The sequence below is a fragment of the Chiloscyllium punctatum genome, chromosome 25 (genome assembly GCF_047496795.1).
Source record: "Chiloscyllium punctatum isolate Juve2018m chromosome 25, sChiPun1.3, whole genome shotgun sequence".
Lineage (NCBI taxonomy): Eukaryota > Metazoa > Chordata > Chondrichthyes > Orectolobiformes > Hemiscylliidae > Chiloscyllium > Chiloscyllium punctatum.
In genome coordinates this window covers 35,014,292-35,037,941 of record NC_092763.1, presented here as the reverse complement: position 1 = coordinate 35,037,941, position 23,650 = coordinate 35,014,292, and the positions used below count along the sequence as shown (strand labels likewise).

The 23,650-nt window shown below is 39.9% G+C and overlaps 2 protein-coding genes across 10 annotated transcripts in view; one reads left to right on the top strand and one right to left on the bottom strand.

Annotated features, from left to right (window-relative positions):
• LOC140495844 (ATP-binding cassette sub-family C member 5-like) overlaps window positions 1-17,243 on the bottom strand; it is a 190,835-nt gene extending 173,592 nt beyond the window's left edge. The window contains exons 1-2 of one of the 4 annotated variants that reach the window (XM_072595007.1): window positions 16,944-17,243; window positions 1,444-1,640 (exon numbers count right to left, since the gene is read on the bottom strand). In XM_072595007.1, the coding sequence (XP_072451108.1) occupies window positions 1,444-1,485 (42 nt within the window). In that variant the 5' untranslated portion in view covers window positions 1,486-1,640; window positions 16,944-17,243. The remainder of the gene's footprint in view (window positions 1-1,443; window positions 1,641-16,943) is intronic. The other 3 variants (XM_072595008.1, XM_072595009.1, XM_072595011.1) reach the window with 3 other exon arrangements.
• Window positions 17,244-17,297: 54 nt separating this feature from the next.
• LOC140495845 (ecto-NOX disulfide-thiol exchanger 2-like) overlaps window positions 17,298-23,650 on the top strand; it is a 227,290-nt gene continuing 220,937 nt past the window's right edge. For 3 of the 6 annotated variants that reach the window (XM_072595025.1, XM_072595024.1, XM_072595018.1), the window contains exon 1: window positions 17,298-17,424. The gene's annotated coding sequence lies outside the window, so the exon portion shown is untranslated. Of the gene's footprint in view, window positions 17,425-22,877; window positions 23,203-23,650 lie in introns of all 6 variants that reach the window. The other 3 variants (XM_072595021.1, XM_072595019.1, XM_072595022.1) reach the window with 3 other exon arrangements.

Sequence of the window (23,650 nt, the reverse complement as noted above, 5' to 3'; positions counted from 1 at the left end):
GGAGTGGCAGGTGGAGTTTAACTTCAAAAGGCAAATCACTGCAGGACTTAGACATTTAATGTTAAGGCCCTGGGGAGCGTAGCTGAACACAGAGACCTTGGAGTGCAGGTTCATAGTTTCTTGAAAGTGCAGTCCCGTGTAGATAGGACAATGAAGAAGGCATTTGGTATGCTTTCCTTTATTGGTCAGAGCATTGAGTATAGGAGTTGAGAGGTCATGTTGCGGCTATACAGGACATTGCTTTGGCCACTTACGGAATATTGTGTGCAATTCTGGTCTCCCTGCTTTAGTAAGGATGTTGTGAAGCTGGGGTTCAGAAAAGATTTACAAGAATGTTGCCAGGGTTGGAGGGTTTGAGCTATAGGCAGAGGCTGAATAGGCTGGGGATGTTTTCCCTGGAGCAATGGAGGCTCAGGGGTGACCTTATAGAGGTTTATAAAATCATAAGGAGCATGGATAGGGTAAATAGACAAGGTATTTTCCCTGGAGTGGGGAAGTCCAGAACTAGAGTGCATAGATTTAGGGTGAGGGGGGAAAGATGTAAAAGGGACCCAAGGAGCAACTTTTTCACGCAGATGGTGGTGCATGTATGGAATGAGCTGCCAGATGAAATGATGGAGGCTGGTACAATTACAATGTTTAAAAGGCATCTGGATGGGTGTATGAATAGGAAAGGTTTAGAAGGATATGGGCCAAGTCCTGGCAAACAGGACTAGATTAATTTAGGATATTTGGTCAGCATGGACTAGTTGGACTGAAGGGTATGTTTCTGTGCTGTGCGTGTCTAAGACCTATATGCTGTAATAAGCGGGATCATGTTGGTATCCGACATGTCATAACTTTTCGAAATTTTAAACCCCAACCCCTCACAAGGATGGGAAATCTTCCACTACAATTTTACCCTTTAATTCGATTTCTCACTGCATAGATGAACTAACATATTTATGATTTTCAGATTTCCAGAACTACAGTGTTTACTTTTGTCCTTATTTAGCCGGACTGTATAAATAAACAAGCATAACAAATTATAATGCCTACAGAGAATACCGAATTAAGAACACCCCAGTGATTTTCAAATAGTTCAAAACCCCGCGCGAATCTATAAAGATTAGTTGCAGGCACTCACTTGGAATAAACTACTCTTGAAACTACATTAATCTTGCTGCTATATAAATGCAAGAGAAACACTTGAGCATAACACTTAGAACCATGTATAATACAAAAGCATCCTGATCCAGGTTCAATATCTTGTGAATTTATTTGAAATTTAGTTACTAAAGCGTTACAAGTTATGTTGCGATTACAAAATTCAGCAAGCCACTAATCATGCACTCTGTACTAACAGTGCAGTGAAGCTGTTGGATATGCATTCTGAAAGTCTAAAACTATTTAAAGTGACTGGGTTATGACTACAGCTATTAATAAGCAATATTTAGGACTTACAGTCTTGAGGTCATCACCGAAACAAGCCTCAGCCTTTTCCATGTAAACTGAAGTGTTTTTTGCAGAAGTGAATCAAATGTCCTCATCTGTTGCCTTGTGTGCCCACAATGTGATCAGAATCAACTGGAACTGCAGATACAGACGTCTGTCATTTCGTCATTAGCACTAATGCCAATCACATAACGACATTCAGAGCCCTAGTAACAAGATCACATGAACATAAACATAGATCGCAATGCAACTGGAGAAGGGAATCAGATTCAAGGACTTATATGTAACAGATGAACCATAACAGAATTGTTGGAGGGGATCAAATTTAATGCGAAAATCTTAATAGGATAATCAGAATTTCGACGACATCTGATTAGAAATTACACCATTCAGACATGTGGTCTCATGACCATACAAAGAAATTTATAGTAAGAACATCTCTTAAAATAGTCATAATGGACAGTAACGACCTAAGATAGGAATACACAGACATCTGAGACCTCCCGTTTTACCAAAAAATCACGGGCTCACTGAAACAAGTACCTTTCCTGTACAAAAACAAAATTATACAATGAAACACCAATATTTATTCTTGTTGTTTTACTTAAAGTGAAACTTGGTCTCTGAACTAAGTAGGTCCTGCAGTTGGTTAAAACATCAGCAGCAAATTCGTACAAAGTAAGATCCCACAACAGAAAACCAATAGATGGATTACCAAATACACAGTACACCTAAGCCACATACTTATATGTCCCAAAGTAAAACAGTGTATTCTCAATTTTAAAGGTATTAATTTTCATATTTGTTTGTACCCTAGATCAATGATGCTGCTCGGGCCTGTCCCAGAAGCAGTTTCATCAAGTCCCCATGCTAAACTTGGTTCTGTAAATAGTGTCACCAGCAAACAGAAGTCAGCCGCACATGGAGACAAAGATTAAGTCATTGAATGTTGACCAAATACTTGGTAATTCTTAGTCCATTACCCAAGGAAACGGATATCAAATAACAGCGGCCTGTTGCTTCCCTTATTCAATTTAAACACAGTGGCAGGATTACCACACGCAGTGCAGTGGAGGTTAAGAAAAGATTCAGCTCCGAACTGTCACCAAAAGCTCTCGGGGAGGAAAGGGGGGGGGGGGGGGGGGGGGGTCTCTGGTTCTTTAACACCAATAAGTCTATTTCATTTGTTTCTTTCTGGCTTCGCCATATGCAATTTAGTGAAAGCACATTCCAGGAATAGTGCAACAGAATTATTGTAGCTAATTGGAGTGTTCACTAAAATAATATTTTTGAAAGATGCCGATCTGGTGGACCCTTCACAATCTTCACACAGACCCCCCCGGGTGAGGACCTCAGGTGTAATGTTTATATTTCTTTCACCACAGAACATCATACTGAGATCACAGTCCATTATTCAATCATTTAATTAAGGGAAAATAGTGCAAGTTGGAATATTACAATGAGAACAATTTCCATTTATCAATATAAACAATAACTGTCCAAACGAAGGGACAGTTATTGTTTATATTGATAAATGGAAATTGTCAGTCCATAAATGGACAGTTCATACTGTGAATACTAGGCAATTAAATAATGTAAGTCACTAAAATGATTATATACTGTATTGCACAAGGAGTCACCGATCACAGTACGGACTAATAAACATGACTGATAGTGAAAAATAAGTCAGATAAACATATGAAAAAAAACAATGCTATTGTAGCAGTTTCACTACACATAAACAAACACAAGTGTGTAGATGGAAATATAAATTCAACATGACCATACAGCTCAAGATTGGGCAAGTATGCATTACATGAAATTTGAATTTGAGAAATGTGAGGATGTGTGTTTTGGAATGATGAATAAGGACAAGGTATACATTAATAAGTTTTGAAAAGATTTGTACCTCAGGTTGAGGTTCTGGATGATGAGTTTGCTTGCCGAGCTGGAAGGTTTGGTTTCGTCAACATATTAGGTAACATCGGTGAGCCTCCAGTGAAGCAACGTCCCACCTTCTATCTATGTGTTTTGGTTTCTTTGGGTCAATTATGTCATTTCTGGTTCTTTTCCTCAGAGGATGTTGCAGTAGAGAAAACTGTCAACAAACACATCGATTTGGACCCCATCTACTATCCGCTCAGAAAAAGAACTGGAAATGACATCATGAACCCAAAGAGATTAAACACATAATTAGAAAGCAGGACATAACACCAGCGCTTCACCGGAGGCTCATTGATGATGTTACCTTGTATGGTGATGAAACATCTAAAACCAAACTTCCAGCTCAGCAAGCAAACTCACATCTAGAACAAGATATATATTCATGCTAAATGTCAAAATCTTCAATTACAAGCAGAGAAACTTCAGGAGTTCATCTAAACAATAAATGGATTTTGTGGGAAAAATCTGGTAAGCAACACAGCAGAAGTAATAGTATCTGCATTATTATCGATACTATAGGCAAGAGAGCCTAGATATAGGAGGATAGAGCAGTTTAGGGTGGGAGTGGGCACAGTTAGAATCCTGTGGCTGGCTCTGGGGAAGGTGAGACCTCTTTAGTACAGATGGGTTGTATGTGAACACCATTGGTTAGACAATAGACAATAGGTGCAGGAGTAGGCCATTCTGCCCTTCGAGCCTACACCACCATTCAATATGATCATGGCTGATCATCCTTAATCAGTATCCTGTTCCTGCCTTATCTCCATAACCCTTGATTCCACTATCCTAGAGAGCTCTATCCAACACTTTCTTGAATGAATCCAGAGACTGGGCCTCCACTGTCCTCTGGGGCAGAGCATTCCACACAGCCACCACACTCTGGGTGAAGAGGTTTCTCCTCATCTCTGACCTAAATGGTCTACCCTGTGTTTTTAAGCTGTGTCCTCTGGTTCAGCACTCACCCATCAGCGGAAACATGTTTCTTGCCTCCAGAGTGTGCAATCCTTTAATAATCTTATGTGTCTCAATCATATCCCCTCTCAGTCTTCTAAACTCAAGGATATACAAGCCCAGTCGCTCCAGTCTTTCAGTGTAAGGTAATCAGGCCATTCCAGGAATTGACCTCGTGAACCTACGCTGCACTCCCTCAATAGCCAGAATGTCTTTCCTCAAATTTGGAGACCAGAACTGCACACAATACTCCAGGTGTGGTCTCACCAGGGCCCTGTACAGCTGCAGAAGCACCTCTTTGCTTCTATACTCAATCCCTCTTGTTATGAAGGCCAGCATGCTATGAGCCTTCTTCACTACCTGCTGTACCTGCATGCTTACCTTCACTGACTGGTGTACAAGAACACCCAGGTCTCTCTGTGCTGCCCCTTTACCTAAATTGATTCCATTTGGGTTGTAATCTGCCTTCCTGTTCTTGCCAGAGTGGATAACCATACATTTATCCACATTAAACTGCATCTACCATGCATCTGACCACTCACCTAACTTGTCCAGGTCACCCTGTAATCTCCTAACATCCTCATCACATTTCACCCTGCCACCCAGCTTAGTATCATCAGCAAATTTGCTAATGTTATTACTAATACCATCTTCTATATCATTAACATATATTGTAAAAAGCTGCGGTCCCAGCACTGATTTCTGCGGTACCCCACTGGTCACTGCCTCTTTGTTTCCTTTCAGCCAACCAACTTTCAATCCAATTTAGTTCTTTGCCCCCAATACCATGCGCCCTAATTTTGCTCACTAACCTCCTATGTGGGACTTTATCAAAAGCTTTCTGAAAGTCCAGGTACACTACATCTACTGGATCTCCTTCGTCCATCTTCAGAGTTACATCCTCAAAAAATTCCAGAAGATTAGTCAAGCATGATTTCCCCTTCATAAATCCATGCTGACTCTGACTTATCCTGTTACTACTATCCAGATGTGTCGTAATTTTATCCTTTATAATAGACTTCAGCATCTTTCCCACCACTGAGGTCAGACTAACTGGTCCATAATTTCCTGCTTTCTCTCTCCCACCTTTCTTAAAAAGTGGTATAACATTAGCCACCCTCCAATCTGCAGGAACTGATCCCGAATCTATCGAACTCTGGAAAATAAATCACCAACGCATCCACGATTTCTCGAGCCACCTCCTTCAGTACCCTGCTATTACTGCTTCATCCACACGATACCACTCTTGCTTTTAAGAGAAGAATGTTGAATCATTTTCTGTGTTAAGCAGATCCAAAATTACTGGAAAGATAGATAAACAAATGTCTCCTTTCTCAAGGACATGACCAATTCTGGAAGAGGAATTGAAAGGATGTGCCTAAATTTGCATGTGACGAACAAAAGTGCAAGCTGAAATTGAAATTGTAATATCAGATGCGGTGCACAGAAATAGTGGTAAGATTTTAACTTGCCACATTTGAGTACTGTTTCTGCCATCCTGTCCTTCTCACAGAATTCATTGAATATAGCTGACAAATGAGAACATTGTATTAAAGCTTTTTGTTTTGCACTTACCAGAACACTTAGAACTGATCATAGAATCCCTACAGTGTGGAAACAGGCCATTTGGCCCAACAGGTCAACACCGACTCTCCAAAGAGTATCCACCCAGACCCATTCACCTATCATATTACTCTACATTTACCCCAGACTAATGCACCTAGCCTACACATCCCTGAATGATACGGGCGATTTGCCATCGCCAGTTCACCTAACCTGCACATCTTCGGACTGTGGGAAGAACCCAGGTCCCTGGTGCTGTGAGGTAGCAGTACTAACCACTGACCCACCGTGCCACTTTGCAAACATACAAAAGTAAAGCAGAACAATATTTTATCTGTATGAAATGAGTGTGCCTGATTGGATCTGTGTAGACTTTCCGAGATATTTTTGTTAATCAACTTGTTCAGGTTATTACACTGCTCTGGAGGAGATGGGACTTGAAACTAGAACTCTTGGTTCAGAGGAAGGGATGCTGCCACTACCACATGAGCCCTTTGGTGGAGTTTGTTTTTGTATTCATTATTCATCAGGCAACATCCTGACCAATCAAAGACAAACCACTACTTTTTGTCATTTATATAAATGATTTGGATGTGAGCATAAGAGGTACAGTTAGTAAGTCTGCAGATGACACGAAAATTGGAGGTGTAGTGGACAGCGAAGGTTACCTCAGATTACAATGGGATCTTGATCAGATGGGCCAATGGGTTGAGGAATAGCAGATGGAGCTTAATTTAGATAAATGCGAGGTGTTGCATTTTGGGAATGCAAATCTTAGCGGGATTTGTACACTTAATGGTCAGTGCGAGGGAGTGTTGCTGAACAAGAAGACCTTGGAGTGCAGGTTCATAGTTCTTTGAAAGTAGAGTCACACGTAGATAGGATGGTGAAAAGGCATTTGTTATGCTTTCCTTTATTGGTCAGAGTATTACATACAGGAGTTGGGAGGTCATGTTGCAGCTGTACAGGACATTGGTTAGGCCACTGTTGGAATATTGCATGCAATTCTGGTCTCCTTCCTAGCGGAAGGATGCTGTGAAACTTGAAAGGGTTCAGAAAAGATTTACAAGGGTGTTGCCAGGGTTGGACGATTTGACCTATCGAGAGAGGCTAAATAGGCTAGGGCTGTTTTCTCTGGAGTGCCGGAGGCTGAGGGGTGATCATATAGAGTTTATAAAATCATGAGGAACATGAATAGGATAAATAGACAAAGTCTCTTCCCTGGGTGGGGGAGTCCAGAACTAGAGGGCATAGGTTTAGGGTGAGGGAGAAAGATATAAAAGAGACCTAAGGGGCAACTTTTTCACATAGAGGGTGGAGCATGTGTGGAATGGGCTGCCAGAGGAAGTGGTGGAGGCTAGTACAATTGCAACGTTTAAAAGGCATCTGGATGGGTATATGAGTACAAAGGGTTTGGAGGGATATGGGCCAGGTGCTGGCAGGTGGGATTAGATTGGGTTGGGATATCTGGTTGGCATGGACGAGTTGGACTGAAAGGTCTGTTTCCATGCTGTACATCTCAATGACTATGACTCTAAAATGTTAGAATGAGAATGCAAGTAAGAACCAGGCTGAGTGCAGAAACAGAACTGCAAAATTAAACAAAATCACCAATTATAAACAATAAGAAGTGACTGGCCAATAACAAAGGAAATTCAGAAGCATTCTATAGAAATGTAAGTTATAAAGGGTCCTAAAAAGAGATACAAGGTCATTTGGCAACCAAGAAATGCATGAAGGAAGAGGGCATGGTACTAAAGGACTACTTTGCATCTGTCATGACCCAAGAAGAAAATGTTGAGAGTTATGGTGAAAGAGAAAGACACTGATGGGCCAAAAAGTTAATGAAGGACCAGATCAAACTTGTCTGTGGATACTGAGGGTAGTAAGGGTGCAAAATGACTATAATCTTCCTTACAAACAAGGATACTTTCAAAAGACAGGGGATTTGCAAATGGTGTTCAAGAACAGTAGAAAAATAATACAACTATTGACCAGTCAGTTCAATTTCTGCTGGGTGGGAAGGAATTTAGAAATGATATTCCAAGAAAACATAATGAGGACATTAATGAGCGGGTGGAATAAGCAGACATGTAGCAAATGAAAGTTAATGCCAAGAAGTGTGAATAGATACATACTGGGAGTCTGAATTAGGAAAAACAATACAAGATAAAAGGTACCATTCTGAAGGTAACTGATTATTTAAATTGCACATTAAATGTATTTGCTGAGACAAGAAAGATTTTAAGAACCATGCAACCCCAATTTCTACCTTCATTAAATCTTGGTTTATTAATGATGTGCATTCATGGATTTTGAACAGAAAGAGGGGAAATTGCATAGGCATTTGCCATAATCATAGTCTGCCCTGAACTCATGGGTGGAAAGTTTTAGACATTACGCCCTTGTTCAGAAGCCTATTAATTACAAATCAGTCTGTTTATTCAAAAAAGGGAGGAAGGCAGAAAGCAGGAAAGAAGAGGCTTGTTAGCTTAACTGTTGCCAAAGGGAAAATGTTTGAAGCTATAATTAAATACATTACAGCAGGGCAGTTGGAGAAGTTCAAGGTAATCAGGAAGACCAAATATGGTTTTCTCAAATATTTAACTAATTTATTGGAGTTATTTGAAGAATCTGTGACGTAGATAAAGAGGAATCAGTGAAGGGATTGTATTTAGATTTCAAGAAAGCATTTGATCAGGTTCCACATCAAAGGTTATTGCAGAAAATGAAAGCTCATGATGTAGGGGTAATATTGGAATGGATTAAAAATTAGTTGGCTGAAAGGAAGTAAAATATGAGAGTCTTTTTCAGGTTGGGAGATTGTCACAAATGATGGGGTCGGACTGGAGTCTTAACTATGTACAGTTTATGTAAGTGATATGAAAGAAAAGATCAAGCTTTGGTAACTAAATTTGCTAAATAACTAAATAACTAAAATGACACAAAGATAAGTGGTGAAGTAAGTTATGAAGAAGACATAAGGAGCCCACAAACTTATATAGACAGGTTTAGTGAGTAGGTAAAGATCTGCAAATGGAGTACAATGTAGAAAACTGTGAAATTGTTCATTTTGGCAGAAAGAATAAAAATGAAGCACATTATCTAAATGGTGAGAGATTGCAGAGCTCCGAGATGCATGATCTGGCTGTCCCACTGCATGAATCACAGCAAATTAACATGAAGAGATAGCAAGTAATCAGAAACGGGAATAGAATAATATGGCTTGTTGCAAGCGGAATTGAATGCAACAGTAGGGAGGCTATGTATCAGTTATACAGGGCATTGGTGAAATCACATCTGGAGTGCTGTGTACAATACTGGTAACTACTTAGGGATGGATGTTAATACTTAGGAAGAGAAGATTTACTATTCTACTATCTGAAATGAGCTAATTGCCTTATGAGGAAAGGCTGGACAGTCTAGTCTGTATCCTCTAAAGTTTAGAAGAGTCAGAGGTGACTTAATTGAAACACATAAGATCCTGAATGGACTTAACTGGGCTGAATGTTGAAATGTTAGGTGAATCTCGAACTGAGGATCATCATTTAAAAATAAGGGGGCGCCAAATTAAAACAAAGATAAGGAAACATTTTTTCACACAGAGTGCTCAGAGTCTTTGGAATTTCCTTTCTTAAAAGGCAGCAAATGCAGAATCTTTAAAGTCAGAGGTAGATAGATTCTTGATTATCAGTAGGATGATAGACTATTGGAGATATGCAGAAACATACAGGTGAAGTCAAAACCAGATTAGCCATGAGCTAATAGAATGGTGGAGCGAGCTTGAAGGATCAAGTGGCCTAATGTTGTTTCTTATTCGCACGTTTAACTTCAATAGTGATGAAATGTCTTGAAACATTTAGAATTAATAATCACATGGACAAAGGGTTAATTAGGAAGAATCAGAATGGATTTCGTAAAGGAATATGTTACCTAGCTTGCTGCAATGCTTTGAAGGGCCAACAGAGAGAATTGATGATGGTCATGTTGTTGTAATAGTTGTAACAGATTTCCAAAACCAGCTATACAGAACCACACAACAGCCATGAAAAAAAAACTTGTGGAATAAAGGGGACAGTAGTGACATGGATACAAAATTGGCTCAGTAATAGGAATCAGTAATGGTGAATGGATATTTCTCAGGTTGGAGTTCCCCAGGGATTCATATAGGATTTTTCCTTTTCCTGATTTACATTTGTGATTCAGATCTTAGAGTGCAGGGGACAATTTTAAAGTTTGTGGAAGACTCAAAACTCGGAATTGTTGTAAACATTGATTCAGGACTGCACAGCATTTCAAAATGATCTTGTCAAGTTGATTGAATGGGCAGAAAGGTGCCAGATGAAATTCAATGTGAAGAAACATGTGGAAGGACAGTATAAAAGAAAAGGCAGACTTGAAAGGGTGTGAATGATCAGAGACACCTGAGTATATTATATGAGTAAGTCATTAAAGGTGGCAGGACAGATAGAGAGATCAAGAGATAAAGCATATAGTATCCTCATTTTATCAATAGGATTGAAAGAGGACAAGAGTAAGGAAGCAATGATGCTCTTATATAAGAAACTGGTTAGACCTCAGCTGGAGCATTATGTGCAGTTCTGTGTGTGACAGTTCAGGGAAAATATGAATGTATTGCGAAATAGATTTACAATAATGGCTCAGGAATGAAAAGTGTTAATTCATAAAGGTATATTGGGAAAAGTTGGTACATTTTTCATTTGATTGAATTTGTTAAAATCATGAAAGATCTGGACAGAGAAAAGGAGATTTTCCTGCTCACAAAGTGATCAAGAATAGGTGTGCATGAATTTTGAAATATGATGTGAGAAAATAAAGCTTTTTTTCCCACACTGCTAATGATTGGGCTATAGGATGCACTGCCTGGAAGTGTAAGGGAGGTAAATTGAATGGAGGAATTCAAGAGGTTATGAGATGATCATTTCAACAGAAATAATGTGCATGGTTATGGGTAAAGGAGGAAAAAAAAATGACACTAAATCACACTGCACAACTGAAGGGTCGTTGGTTCCAACAGCCAACTGTTGCACCATTACAATTATCTGAATCTATGTGAAAATTGCTTTGGGCAGCAAAACTCAACTGTTGAGTAGTTGGATGTGTTAACGTCTTTTCTTACATATATTTAATTATAAAACGAAAATGTGATTATGTTGTTCCTTAAACCTTAATTTAATCCTTAAATTTAATGGATTACGGAGATTGGCTATTATGTCATTCGCCAAAGACTCAGCCTTCAAATTGAGCCGTCATCAATTTAACGCGCAATATTTCTTCTCTCGTTGAGGGGAACTCACCAACATGTCCACTGCAGCGTACAATTTCGCATGCATAAATTTAGGTTAAAATCTTGTCTATAGACAGGGAAATGTATATAGCTCTGCGCTTGAATTATCAAAATAGAGAGTCAATCAAAGATACGGACTGCATCCATACATTGGTCTGCCACGTCTAATCCGTTATGCCCACTGTATCGCACTTTGATTAGAAATGCAGGAATACATGGGGAATTTGGAAATAAACCAGACTGCAAAATTCCGGCGGACATAGACGATTTCGCTTCTGAAAAAAATCTGGGGCTAATGTGCATCAACCCCTACAATATGTTTCAAATACATCAATCTGGAAAGCTAATTTCTATTGGAATCCATTTGCCCTTACCTGCCTCTTTTACAAAAATGATTTATTTTCTTTCCAACTCGTCGTTTATGATTCTACCGTATAAAATTCCTATTGCACAGATAGAAGAACAAAAGCAATTTCAAGGTTCTCTGCTGCTTGTTATTGTTGGTTTAAAATCAACCCATTGAGCTCGCCAACTGGCATGAACATGGAGTTTTCGCTTCATAATGGTAGAAACGTGGTTTGCTGAATGCGGGAAAGCTCTATGGTAGAAAACATAGCGTGAAGGCCGAGGGATATCATCTGGTCTGAGTGGCCCTGGGCGGCCACACAAATTAAATGTTACGATGCACAACAGAGATTTGAGATTGTTGCGTCAAAAATAGCGCCGCCAGGGTCATCCACTCGCTGCTCAATACTGATTAAAAAGATCGGTCTCAAAGTTAAGGGAAAAGTCAGAAAGAAGTTGAAAAAAGCAACTTTTGCAAATATATAATAGTAAAGTGACCGTTTTAAAGTGGCAATCATTTACAAACTGAAATGTGCATTTGTAGAATCCGAATATTCTCACCGACGAACTGTTAGAAACACAGCTGTTATGTAGAAAGTTTCCCGACTGCCCAGATAGGAAGCAGAAGTTTAAAATAATCCATCCAGTCGGAATGTACACCAGATCAGATCACTGTCAAACAGGTTGGAGGAATATTGCAGCAAATCGCAACTCCCACGAACCATACTTTGAGGATCTCAAAGCAAAAAGGATCATTGAAGTGTAAAAAAAACTGACAGGAAGCCCCGAATTGATTGATGATTTTTGTAGGATCTTTCTCTAATAAGTTAGTCTAAGGAACTTGGAATTTAATTACTGCAATTTTAATAATTAGGGTAAATCATTTCAGTTAACCTTCCTATGTTTAAATGACAACAGAAAGTGAAACGCGAGTAGCTGGTGAGTCTTTCTTTACTTTTTAACAGGTTTTACATCTACTAAATGGAAGGATGGTGGAGCCACTTCATCCTTGGAGTGTATATCCTGTTCCATGTGAGAACTCTAAAACATTTCCTGTGTCATGGAAATATTCACCAAAGTGTCATTTACAGCAGCTCAAACTTTGAACTTTGATGCTGGAGCACACGATTGATAACACAATGGAAGATGTGGTCACCTTGTATCTTAATAGTATGCAACGTGACAGGAATTGGGCATTTACTAGACCATCAAGAAAAAAAAATGCCAGGTAGTGCAGAAGTCCTGTAAGTGCACTCTTCAAAAACATTCTGAACACTCGAGAGTAATGGGAGCTGTATCTAGAACCCAAATTGAATTATACAATGCCTGGTTCAGCTATTTACAAGGACATGAAGAAGATTGAAAGAGTAATAATGATAGGAGCAATGGCAGTCAAGGGAACAGAGAAGGGTTCAAACAGTCCCAATGGGAATCCAGGATGGTTTGTGTTTCCCTCATCGCAGAGTTAAGGATTAAACTAAAGGATTGTGGAGTGGGAGGAAAGGAAAGGGTGAATAAACATCAGCCCTGGTCTATATCAGTACCAATTACATAGATACAATTAGGGATATAGTGGATTAGCAAGCACTACCACAGATTGCTCCCAATACCAGAAGCAAGCCACTAAATAAGCAGGAGGATACAGGTTGTAAGTTTGTTCGCTGAGCTGGCAATTTATTTTCAGAGGTTTTGTCACCATGCTAGGTATTGTCATCAGTGAGCCTCCAGTGAAGTGCTAAGGTTCTGTCCCTCTTTCTATTTATGTGTCTTGGTCTGTAAGGTGGGTGATATAATTTCCAGTTCTTTTTCTCAGAGGTTGGTAAATAGAGTCCAAATCCATGTGTTTAGCGATGGAGTTCCAGGTTGAATGCCAGGCCTCTAGGAATTCCCGTGCATGTCTCTGTTTAGCCTGTTCTTGTTTGGATGTGTTGTTCCAGTGGAAGTGGTATCCTTCTTCGGCTGTATGCAAGGATACCAGTGATAGCAGGTCATGTCTTTTGGTGGCTAGTTGGTGTTTGTGTATCTGGGTGGCTAGTTTTCTGCCTGTCTGTCCAATGTAGTGTTTATTACAGTCCTTCTCAAAAATCGCAAGTGGGAGGATACAGCAGGTGAATGTGTGGATAGAATAATGCTGCAGGAGAAAGACTTTAAACTCTCCAGATGCTGAAATGAATTTTGGGGTAGGTGGTACTATACAGGCTGGATAGATGAGGACATAATGCGGTTGAAAATATAATTTATTTGGCCAAATAAAGGAGCCAGAAACAATAGGTGTAATTTCCTTGCTTCTTGTAGGTTACAGTTCATCAACTATTGTGAAAGATGGAGGAGGAACAAATTTGCAATGAAATTACACAGAATTATACAGTAGTTATGAGGACCTTTAACCTTTGAATTTAAACTGGGATGGGAGAAAATGGCAGACAAGAACAAAGTTCCCAGAGCCTGTTAAGGAATATTTTCCACAACAGCATGTTTCCAGTTTAAGAAGAAAGGAGGTATTGAGGAATCTGGCTGTTGGGAGCGATTTACACTGAATGAATTGTGTTAGATCGAAGAAATTTAGGGACAGTTATCATTATACCATAAGATTAAGAATGTTGTTGAGGAGGTCAAGGAGCATGCAGGGTAAAAACAGAATAATTAACTGGGGGAAAGCCAATTTCTGTGAGGTAATTTATCTGGATCAGCGCCAAAGATTATCTGGGAGAATGGTAACTGATCATGGGTTGGCTTTAAAGAAGACATGGTTTGTATACAGTCAAGGTACATTCCAATGAAGCAGAAAGGTAAACAAATCAGACCTTCCTGGATTATAAAATGGATAAAAATAAAGATACAGCAGAAGAAATGCACAGACACTAGATATTAGGTGGATAATATAACTGATAACTAGGTGGATTATTCAAGGTTCAGAGGGGAACTAAATGATCAAATAAGAGAAGCAAACAGAAGATATGAGAAGAGACTGGAAGCTAATAAAAAAAACTTATAAAGTCTTCCACAGGCACATAATCTTTTTAATTCACTCATGGGATGAAGGCATTGCGAGCTAACCAAGTAGTTACTATCCATCCCAGTTATACTTGAGACAATATCCATATTTTCATACATATCCCTAATCTCATCATTGACAAAATTCTCAATTGTCAGTTAGAAATGTAGCTGGTGTTCCTAGTCCAGTTCTTAACCATTTTGCCATTATTTGACAATATTATTTCATTTTTATTTATTACATCATACTAGACTTAATAAATCTAACTGTCATGTCTATGAAGTGCAAGGTAAAAATGTTTTTTCCTTAATCCATACTTTGAAGTCCATTGCTTCAACTTCATTAAAATCTCTTGCTAATGAGAGACTCATTATGGGTTGTGATGATGTCCTATGTGTTTTACAAATGCCAGATTTAATTGTTGAGCTGTTCCAATTTTAGTATATTCATCAGCCACGGTTCCTGCATTCTTTAGTAAAATTTTTAATCTGACAGAAGATACATAAGCAAACTGTCAATATAGTAATTGAGTTTGAATTTTGATTAGAGAACTTCAGTTTTTCAAGGGACACAATAATGGATTATGTGAACTGAATATCCATTGACTTCCAAAGACAATTGCCTTATCATTTTCTTTGTCAAGTTTCATTTCAACCTCTTTTATATCCATTCTGTTCAAAATTAAGGGCATTTCATTTGACAATGTCAGTGCTAATAAAGTGGCTTGCCCTGACAACTTTACAGGGAATCATCACTTTTTAAGGACTTCAATATGCTGTAACCTCAAAACTGAAGCAAGTGGATGTCTCTGTCCTCTCACCTCTTAGTTATTCTTCTTTGATATTGACATTGTGACCTATACGTATCTGGATACACAGTTGCACAGTGCCACCTCAAATTAATCCTCCATTCTGTAATACTGCTGAATGTCTCCTTGAGCCACTCAGGCCACTAGGAACGAATGCTTTCCAAGGAATGTTTTAAGGTTTCTGACATTTGTTTCCATTGAAACAGAAGCCAAGAGACTTCTTTATTGATAAGCTTAATTAATCATTCAGTGTTACTGCTCTTCCCACTCAGAAGTCCCACCAATACCCCATTTTTATTTCCTAATCAACTTGGTCAGAGATGTTATGACACACCTCTGGAGCAGGTGGGACTTGAACTCGCATCTCGTGGTAAAAATATAAGAATACTGTCACTCCTTCCCTTTCGACGTTTTGAATTAGGATTACAATAATGTTCCTATCTAGATGCCATGTTAATTTTAATCGTACAGTTATACAGTACAGAATATTTAGTATCTTGTGAAATTCTATGCTGATCAACGATTATCTGAAACCTTCTCTGATATTTTGACAAATTAGTTCGCGATACTTAAATTTAGTCGCAACGCCGCCACTGCAAGGCCAGGATGTTTTATATTTGCAGCTTACAATGATAATGTTGAAAAATCGATATATGTATCCATAAAAAGCAACGGGAGGTTTTTAAAGAACTTTTTTTGGTAATATGAAGAGTTAAGACTTTCCAATATAGTCCATAGCACCTCAACCTTAACTCACATTCAGGAAACCGAAGATACACATTTGACCCTGTAGAAATCCTCTCCGTTTCGAATCGCTAATCGAACTATTAGATTCGTCATACCTGAAGCTAACCGAAAAAAAAATTATGAATATCTGAGATAATTATTTGATACTGGAAGACCGATATAAATATCAAAAGGGACTGAGGACTGCAGCTGCTGGAGGTCACAGTCAAAAGGTTTCCTGATGAAGGGCTTATGCCTAAAACGTCGATTCTCTTGTTCCTCGGATGCTACCTGACCTGCTGTGCTTTTCCAGCACCACACTCTCGATACAAATATCATTCAATGTTCATCTCCGCTTCAAATACTTTTTGCTTTAGTCCAATATTTGATTTTCTGAACCTTGGTTTAAACACGTGAACATTTGTTTCTTAAAATCACCCAGAAGACGATTTTTCTCTATACTATATACTGCACGCGATTCGTGTTGTACATTATGTAAACATCCCCAAAAATGCTGAGGCAACACTAGATACACATTGATAAGTTTAAGTTTTTAAAAAGTGTATTTAAAAGGAGTAAAACTGAATGACTTCCAAAAACTGTTTTTACAATACGACCGGACATTAATATTAATACAATCGTAATGACTTCTCACTTCATAGAAAACCACTTCGAAACTGACGTATCCCTCCATCAATAATCTGAACAATTAGTCAATATGTTCGTTTACATTGGTCTGTAGCATTTTACAAACTCCGGGGTGCTCGCGAACCTCAGAAATGAACATAACATTCAGACATTCAACTATTTTTTTCCAACTGCAAAGAAAGTTTATAAATAAGTTTTCAACCAGAAGATGGATCCCTCACCTGAGAAGAAATAAACAACGTGAAATCCAATTCCCACTTTATTTACGTCCCTCTTCGCAAAGACAGAGGCGAGTGGTTATATATATTTACCGGAATCATGTACAACAAGAAAAAATTAGTTAGTACGAACAAAATAAATATAATGAAGATTGATAAAACAGGAACCATTCGTTCAAGCTCCGAGTCCACTGAAAACATGTCCGAGTAACTTGCACTGTTCTTCTCCTCCTCGAACATATTATCCTTACCCCGTCGTCTCCACAGTAACCAGACACTCTCCCAGCATGCCGCTGTGGTCGTGTGGCTGCGCCGCTCGCTCCGCTGTGTGGCGTTGGCACTCGGAACCGCCTCCACTCGCTGGGTCACATGACCCAGGTCGGCGTGCGGGCCATCTTGTCCTTCCGCCGCCTTGTTGTTTAGCTGCATGGAAACGCGGAATTGTCGGTAAGATCGCCGGAGTTGCGGCTACAGCCAGTGAACGGTGAGTGGCTTAAAAACCGATCTTACTCAGTATGATGTGCGTGCTTTATTGCATTCACTTCTGATGCTTTACTTTTTTTAATGCAGTACATGATGAAATTCCTGTTTTTGATGGTTGAATATATAGGTTTAAATAATGGACCCTGTTTTACAATGCCCCTGGCCTTTCCTCTTGCTTTTCAATCAAGTGTAAAACTATTTGGCTGGTATTGTTCCGAGTTTTTACATCGCGTCTGCAGATAGCACCAAGCGCCTCCTTTCGGAAGGTGTTGGTTTTTGTGGTGATCTGTAGCCGGGTGGTCGCCTGAGTCCTGAATCAGCACACTATTGTGCCTGTTTGTTTATTATTGTTGTTGTTAGGATTTGAAACTGTAAGTGGAATAAACACGAAAGTGGAATAATCAAATCCCGCAGGGCGGGTTGTATCCGCGGATAGTGTAGAACGTAAAGAAAAGCAATTACTGCGGATGCTGTAAATCTGAAATGGAAACAGTGCTGGACAGAGCAAGTTTGGCAGCATCTGCGGAAAGAGAGTAGTATTGAACGTGAACCGGAGGAAGCAACCTATGTTGATGTAGGAGGAGTGGGAGGAATCAAGGGGTGAGGGTGGGAGGGATTAACAGACAGAGATATCATATAACAAAAGACACTGTCGGAGCTGTTTCCTACTCTTGTCTGGCACAGGAAAAACTTTAACTTCTAGCGTCCACCCATCTTTTAATATGGTCCGTCTGACATTCCCATCGTCGTCGACTCTCTCTTTCTGGAAATTGGCTTTCTACTAATATTCATTGCACCCCCACCCCATCCGCAAACACGCCCGGCTACCGTGCCTTCTGGGAGGACTCCACTCTATTTTGCCAGTTTTTTTTCTGTCATGTCTGATGATGAAACCTTCCACAACAACATTTCTGATATGTGCACATTTTCCTCGATTTCACCTCGTCTCTCAGCTAGCCAACCAGCCATGTGGTTCGTATGTCATCAACCATATCTGACCTGTTTCCGGCATTACTTCTGTCACCCCTTACCCAGAATTATGATAGATTCCTCTTGTCCTTTTTCCAGCCACCAACCACCATATTCAAAGAATTACCGAGTTTTGAGAACATTTGTAGAAGGATTCTGACCTTCTGCCATTTCTACTTTCACCAAATACTACTTCCTCTCTCCTGTCAGCATCCTGAAGGTTTATTCTCTCTACAGAGTCCACTCAATCATCCCTGACACCTCACTCATCTTACATCTAATTGTATGAGTTTGTAACACCTATCCTTTTATCACCTCTATCCCCACTGTCTAAGACCTCTCTCAGTCCTAAGTGAATGAGTAATTATTTATTGACTTTTGAGAAGATTTGTAGCTCAGGTGGAGGTTCTGTATGTAGGTTTGCTCGCTGAGCTGGAAGATTCATTTCCAGACATTTTGTCACCATACTAGGTAACACCTGTAGTGAGCCTCCGAATGAAGCTGGTGTACATCAAAGACAACTTGGAAATGACTGCCAAACTACTCAGACCTCTTGGCAACATGGTAGCCCACAAACCCACCAACAAACTAAAACAGCAGCTAATGAACTTGAAAGACCCTATACAGACAACAAGCAAAACTAATGTCATCTACAAAATACCTTCCAAGAACTGTAACAAATACTACATTGGACAAACAGGCCAAAACTAGCCAGCAGGATACATGAACACCAACTAGCCACAAAAAGACATGACACACTCTCACTAGTATCCTTGCATATGGATGAGGAAGGACACCACTTTGACTGGGACAAGCCAAACAGAGACATGCACGAGAATTCCTAGAAGCATGGCATTACAATCGGAACTGTATCAACAAACACATCAAGTTAGACCCCATCTACCACCTCTTGAGAAAAGGAACAGGAAGTGACTTCACCACAGGAAATAACATCACCAACCCAACTTGCCTCATTTTCTTTTCTGGATAAATGCTTTGTTGATTGTAGGGGATTCAGCAATGGTACTAGCATGGAATGTCCGGGGACAGTGGTTAGATTGTCTGTCTGTTATTGGAGGTAGCCATTGCCTGGCATTTATTGTGTGAATGTTACTTGCCGTTTGTTCACGTGCTCTGAACAGGTAGTATGTATCAAGATAACTGTTGGTGACACTAATGCTTTTTGGCACACTATGGATTGTGTCAAATTTTGTTTAACTTGAAGAAAAAAAAAGCATGTGTAAAGCTTAAGAAGCCAAAAGTAGGGTTAAAGAGAATCCCAAGACATTCTATACTCACATTAAAAGCAAGAGAATAATGAGGGAGAGGGTAGGATCACTCCAGGTTAAAGGAGAGAACTTGTGCTTGGAGGCAGAGGATGTGGGTGAAATCCTAAACAAGTGCTTTGTGATGGTATTCACCCAGGAGAAAGACTGGAGGATAGTGAGATTGGCATGGAGCAGGTTAATATGTTGAGGCGTATTGCGATCTAGAAAGAAATGGTATTGGGACTCTTGTAAAGCATTAAGGTGGATAAATCCCCAGGGCCAGATGGAATCTACCTCCACTTATTGAGAGAAGCAAGAGAGGAGATTGCTGGGCCTTGACCAAGATCTTTATATCCTCACTAGCCACTGGAGAGGTCCTGGAGGCCTGGTGAGTAGGTAATATTGTTTCTCTGTTCAAGAGGGAAATAGGGATAATCCAAGAATCTAGTCCAGCGGCACTCACATTGGTAGTTGAGAAGCTATTGGAGAGAATTAGTAGGATAGGAGTTAAGTGTATTTGAAAAAGTGTGGCCAAGTTAATGACAGTCAGCATGGCTTTGTATAGGGCACATCATGTGTCACTAACTTGATGAAATTTTTTGAGGAGGTGACGCAGTTAATTGAGGGTAGACGATGTTTACATGGATTTTAGTAAGGCTTTCAACAAGGTCGCTCATGGTTGGCTCAACCACAAGATTAAGATGCATGGGATCCTTGGTGACTTGGCAACTTGGATTCAGAATTGGCTGGTCATAGAAGGCAGGGGGTAGTGGTGGAAGGGTGTTTTTTCTGGCTGGAGGTCCATGACTAGTAGTGTTCCACAGGGATCCGTACTTGGATCTCTGCCTTTTGTGACGTATATAAATGACTTGGATGAAAATGTATGGGTAGTTTGTAAGTTTGCAAACAACACAATAATTGGAGTTGTGGATAGTGTAAAAGGTTGTCAAGAGTATAACAGGAAAAAATCAGTTGTAGATATAGTTGGAGAAATGGCAGATAGAGTTTAATCCTTGTCAGTGTGAGGTGCTGCACTTTGAGAGGAAAAATTTAGTTAATGGAAGGCCCTTGAACAGCATTGATGTACAGAGGGATCTTGGGGTTCAAGTCCCTAGCTCCTTGGAAGTGGCTACAGAAGTAGATAGGGTGGTGAAGAAGGCATACAGTATGCTTGCCTTTGTTGGTCGGGGCACTGAGTACAATCGTCAGAATAAAAGCAAATTACTGCGGATGCTAGCATCTGAAACCAAAAGAAAATGCTGGAAAATCTCAGCATCTGTAAGGAGAGAAGAGAGCTGACATTTAGAGTCTAACTAACCCTTTGTCAAAGCTAAAAAAAATCGTCAGAATATCATGTTGCAGATTTATAAAATTTTTGGTTAAGTCACACTTGTTCAATTCTTGTCCCCATGTGAGAGGAAGGATGTGGAGGCTTTGAAGAAGAAGCAGAAGAGGTTTACCAGGATTGTTGCCTGGTTTAGAGGGTATGAACTTATAAGAAAAGGCTAGAAAAAACTTGGGTTGTTTTCTCTGGAGCGGCAGAGGCTGAGGAAAGACTTGATAGAAGTCCACAAAATTATGAGATGCATAGATAGGGCTGACAGTCAGAATCTTTTTCCCACAGTTGAAATGTGTAATCCTAGGTGGCACGCATTTAAGGTGAGAGGGGGAAAGGACAGGCAATATCTTTTAGTGGTAGGAGTCTGGAACACGCTGCCAGCGATAATGGTGGAGGCAGATATGATAGGGGTGTTTAAGGGGCTTTTAGGTAAGTATATGAGTGTGCAAGAACTGGAGGGATATATACCGAGGGCAGGCAGAAGGGATTAGTTTAATTTGGCATCATTTTCAGCACAACATCATAGGCTGAAATGCCTGTGCTGGTACTGTACTGTACTGTTCTATATTCAATGTTAAAACCAGTGTCTGGAATTAATTATTTGTAAAGTCTGCGATTGTTTTTTAAAAGGCTGGTTAGAAACCATTGGACTAACTATTGAGGGACTCCTAAGGTTTTAATTTTACTATGTTGCAAATACAGAGGTGAAGAGACTGATTTGGTTCAACTGTTTGTCTCCATGTCCTAACAGTAGTTAGGAGTATTGATTAGAGTTTTGGGCACCACATTATCAGAAAACTATGAATGCATTGGAAAGAGGGCAGAAACTATTGTCAAGAATAAATGTGAGAAATCCAGGAATGAGAAACTTCAGTTATGAGGATAAATTGAAGAAGTTGGGACTAAGCAGATGGGATTAGTTTAGAATGGTATTGTGGTCAGCGCAGACATGGTGTGCCAAAGGGTCTGTTCCTATGCTGTACTGTTCTATGTTCAGTTTTCCCTGGAGAGAAGCAGGCAATTTGATTGAGGTTTTCAAAACCATGAGCAGGCTAGATAGAGCAGATAGTAAGAAGCTGTTCCTGATTATAAAAGGAACATGAGCAAGAGGGCATTGGTTTAAAATTATGTACAAAAGAAACAAGTGTGATGTGAGAAAATACTTTAGGGATGTCAGGCTATGGAATGTATACCCTGATGTTTTGGAGGCAAGCTCAATAAGCGTTCAAAAGGGCATTGGATGATTATTTATAGAGAAGTAATGTGCAAGAGTGTGGGAGGGAAAAGCAGAAGGTTGGCATTCCATAAATGTGCTCATTTGAACAGTCAACACAGACATGATGGACTGAATATCCTCTTGCACAGTAACAATTGTAAGATTCTGCGCTGTTAGCATGCCCCCATAACTCTTCTTTGATTCAGGGCTGATCACCTGGCTCGATGGTAATATTAAGGTGGGGGCTATATCAAGCCATAACAGTTTATGGCTGAGTACATTTCTGTTGTTGCTAATGGCCCATAACATCTCATGGATGCTCATTTCATTGCTCACTCTGTTCACAATCTGCCCCATTCAGCGTGATGATAATGTCACAGCACATTGTGGAATATATCCTTATTGCGGAATATATTCTCATTGCTAGGGCGGGACTCATCTGTACAAGGACTGCAGTGGTCACTCCTGATACTGCCTGAACAGATGCAACTGCTGCAAATAGATTGGTAATGCTTAGGAATAGGCAATAAATGTTGGCAAAACCAATGACACTTACTTCCAATGAATAACATGTTTCAAAAAAGATCATTTGTTGAATATTGCTTCTTGAACAGTTTATTACATGCTATTTTTCACTACGTTTTTCCCTCTTATTGTTTCAGTCTCAATCCAGTCTCTGAGCTATATCCTTTAGGACTCCTCCACATCATCAGTAATGGCGCTACTGAGCGAACACTTGGTGAAAGATATTAAAGAACCCACTCAGACTGCCTGGTGGCTACCTCGCTAGAAACGGCATGGTGGCTCAGTGGTTAGCACTGCTGCCTCAGAGCAGAAGGTATCCAGGCTCGATTCCACCCTCAAGAGAATCTGTATGGAATTTCACGTTCTCCCCATGTCTGCATGAGTTTCCTGAGTGCTCCGGTTTTCCCCCACGGTCTAAAGATGTGCAGGATGTGTGGAGTGCCCACGGATAGTGAAGCTTAGGTAAATTAGCCATAGAAAATGAATGGTTGTGGGGATGGAGTGGATCTGAGTGGCATGATGATCGGAGGTCAGTGTGGACTCGACAGGCCAAATGGTCTGCTTCCACTTTGTAGGGATTCTGAGTAGATGGCTCCTGCAGAAAAGTTGATAACTGGGTAGGCTGAAATAATGGGATAAAGTGATAGCAATTCCAACTGTAGTTGCTTCCATTGTGTCTAAAAAATACAATGGATGTACCCTTCCTGCACAGATTTCTTGTCCAGGTGCATTGTCCATGTCCAAGTGTAGACAACGTTTTTGCATGGTGTTATTCATTATAATTCTGCACCTACCTACTCCAGGATTAGCTTCCCCAAAGAAATGCCACCTAAATTGCCCTACGATTATCTTTTAAAACCAAGTTACTCAGCAATGCAGGGATTTGAAGTTTTAATCTGTGCCCCATCAG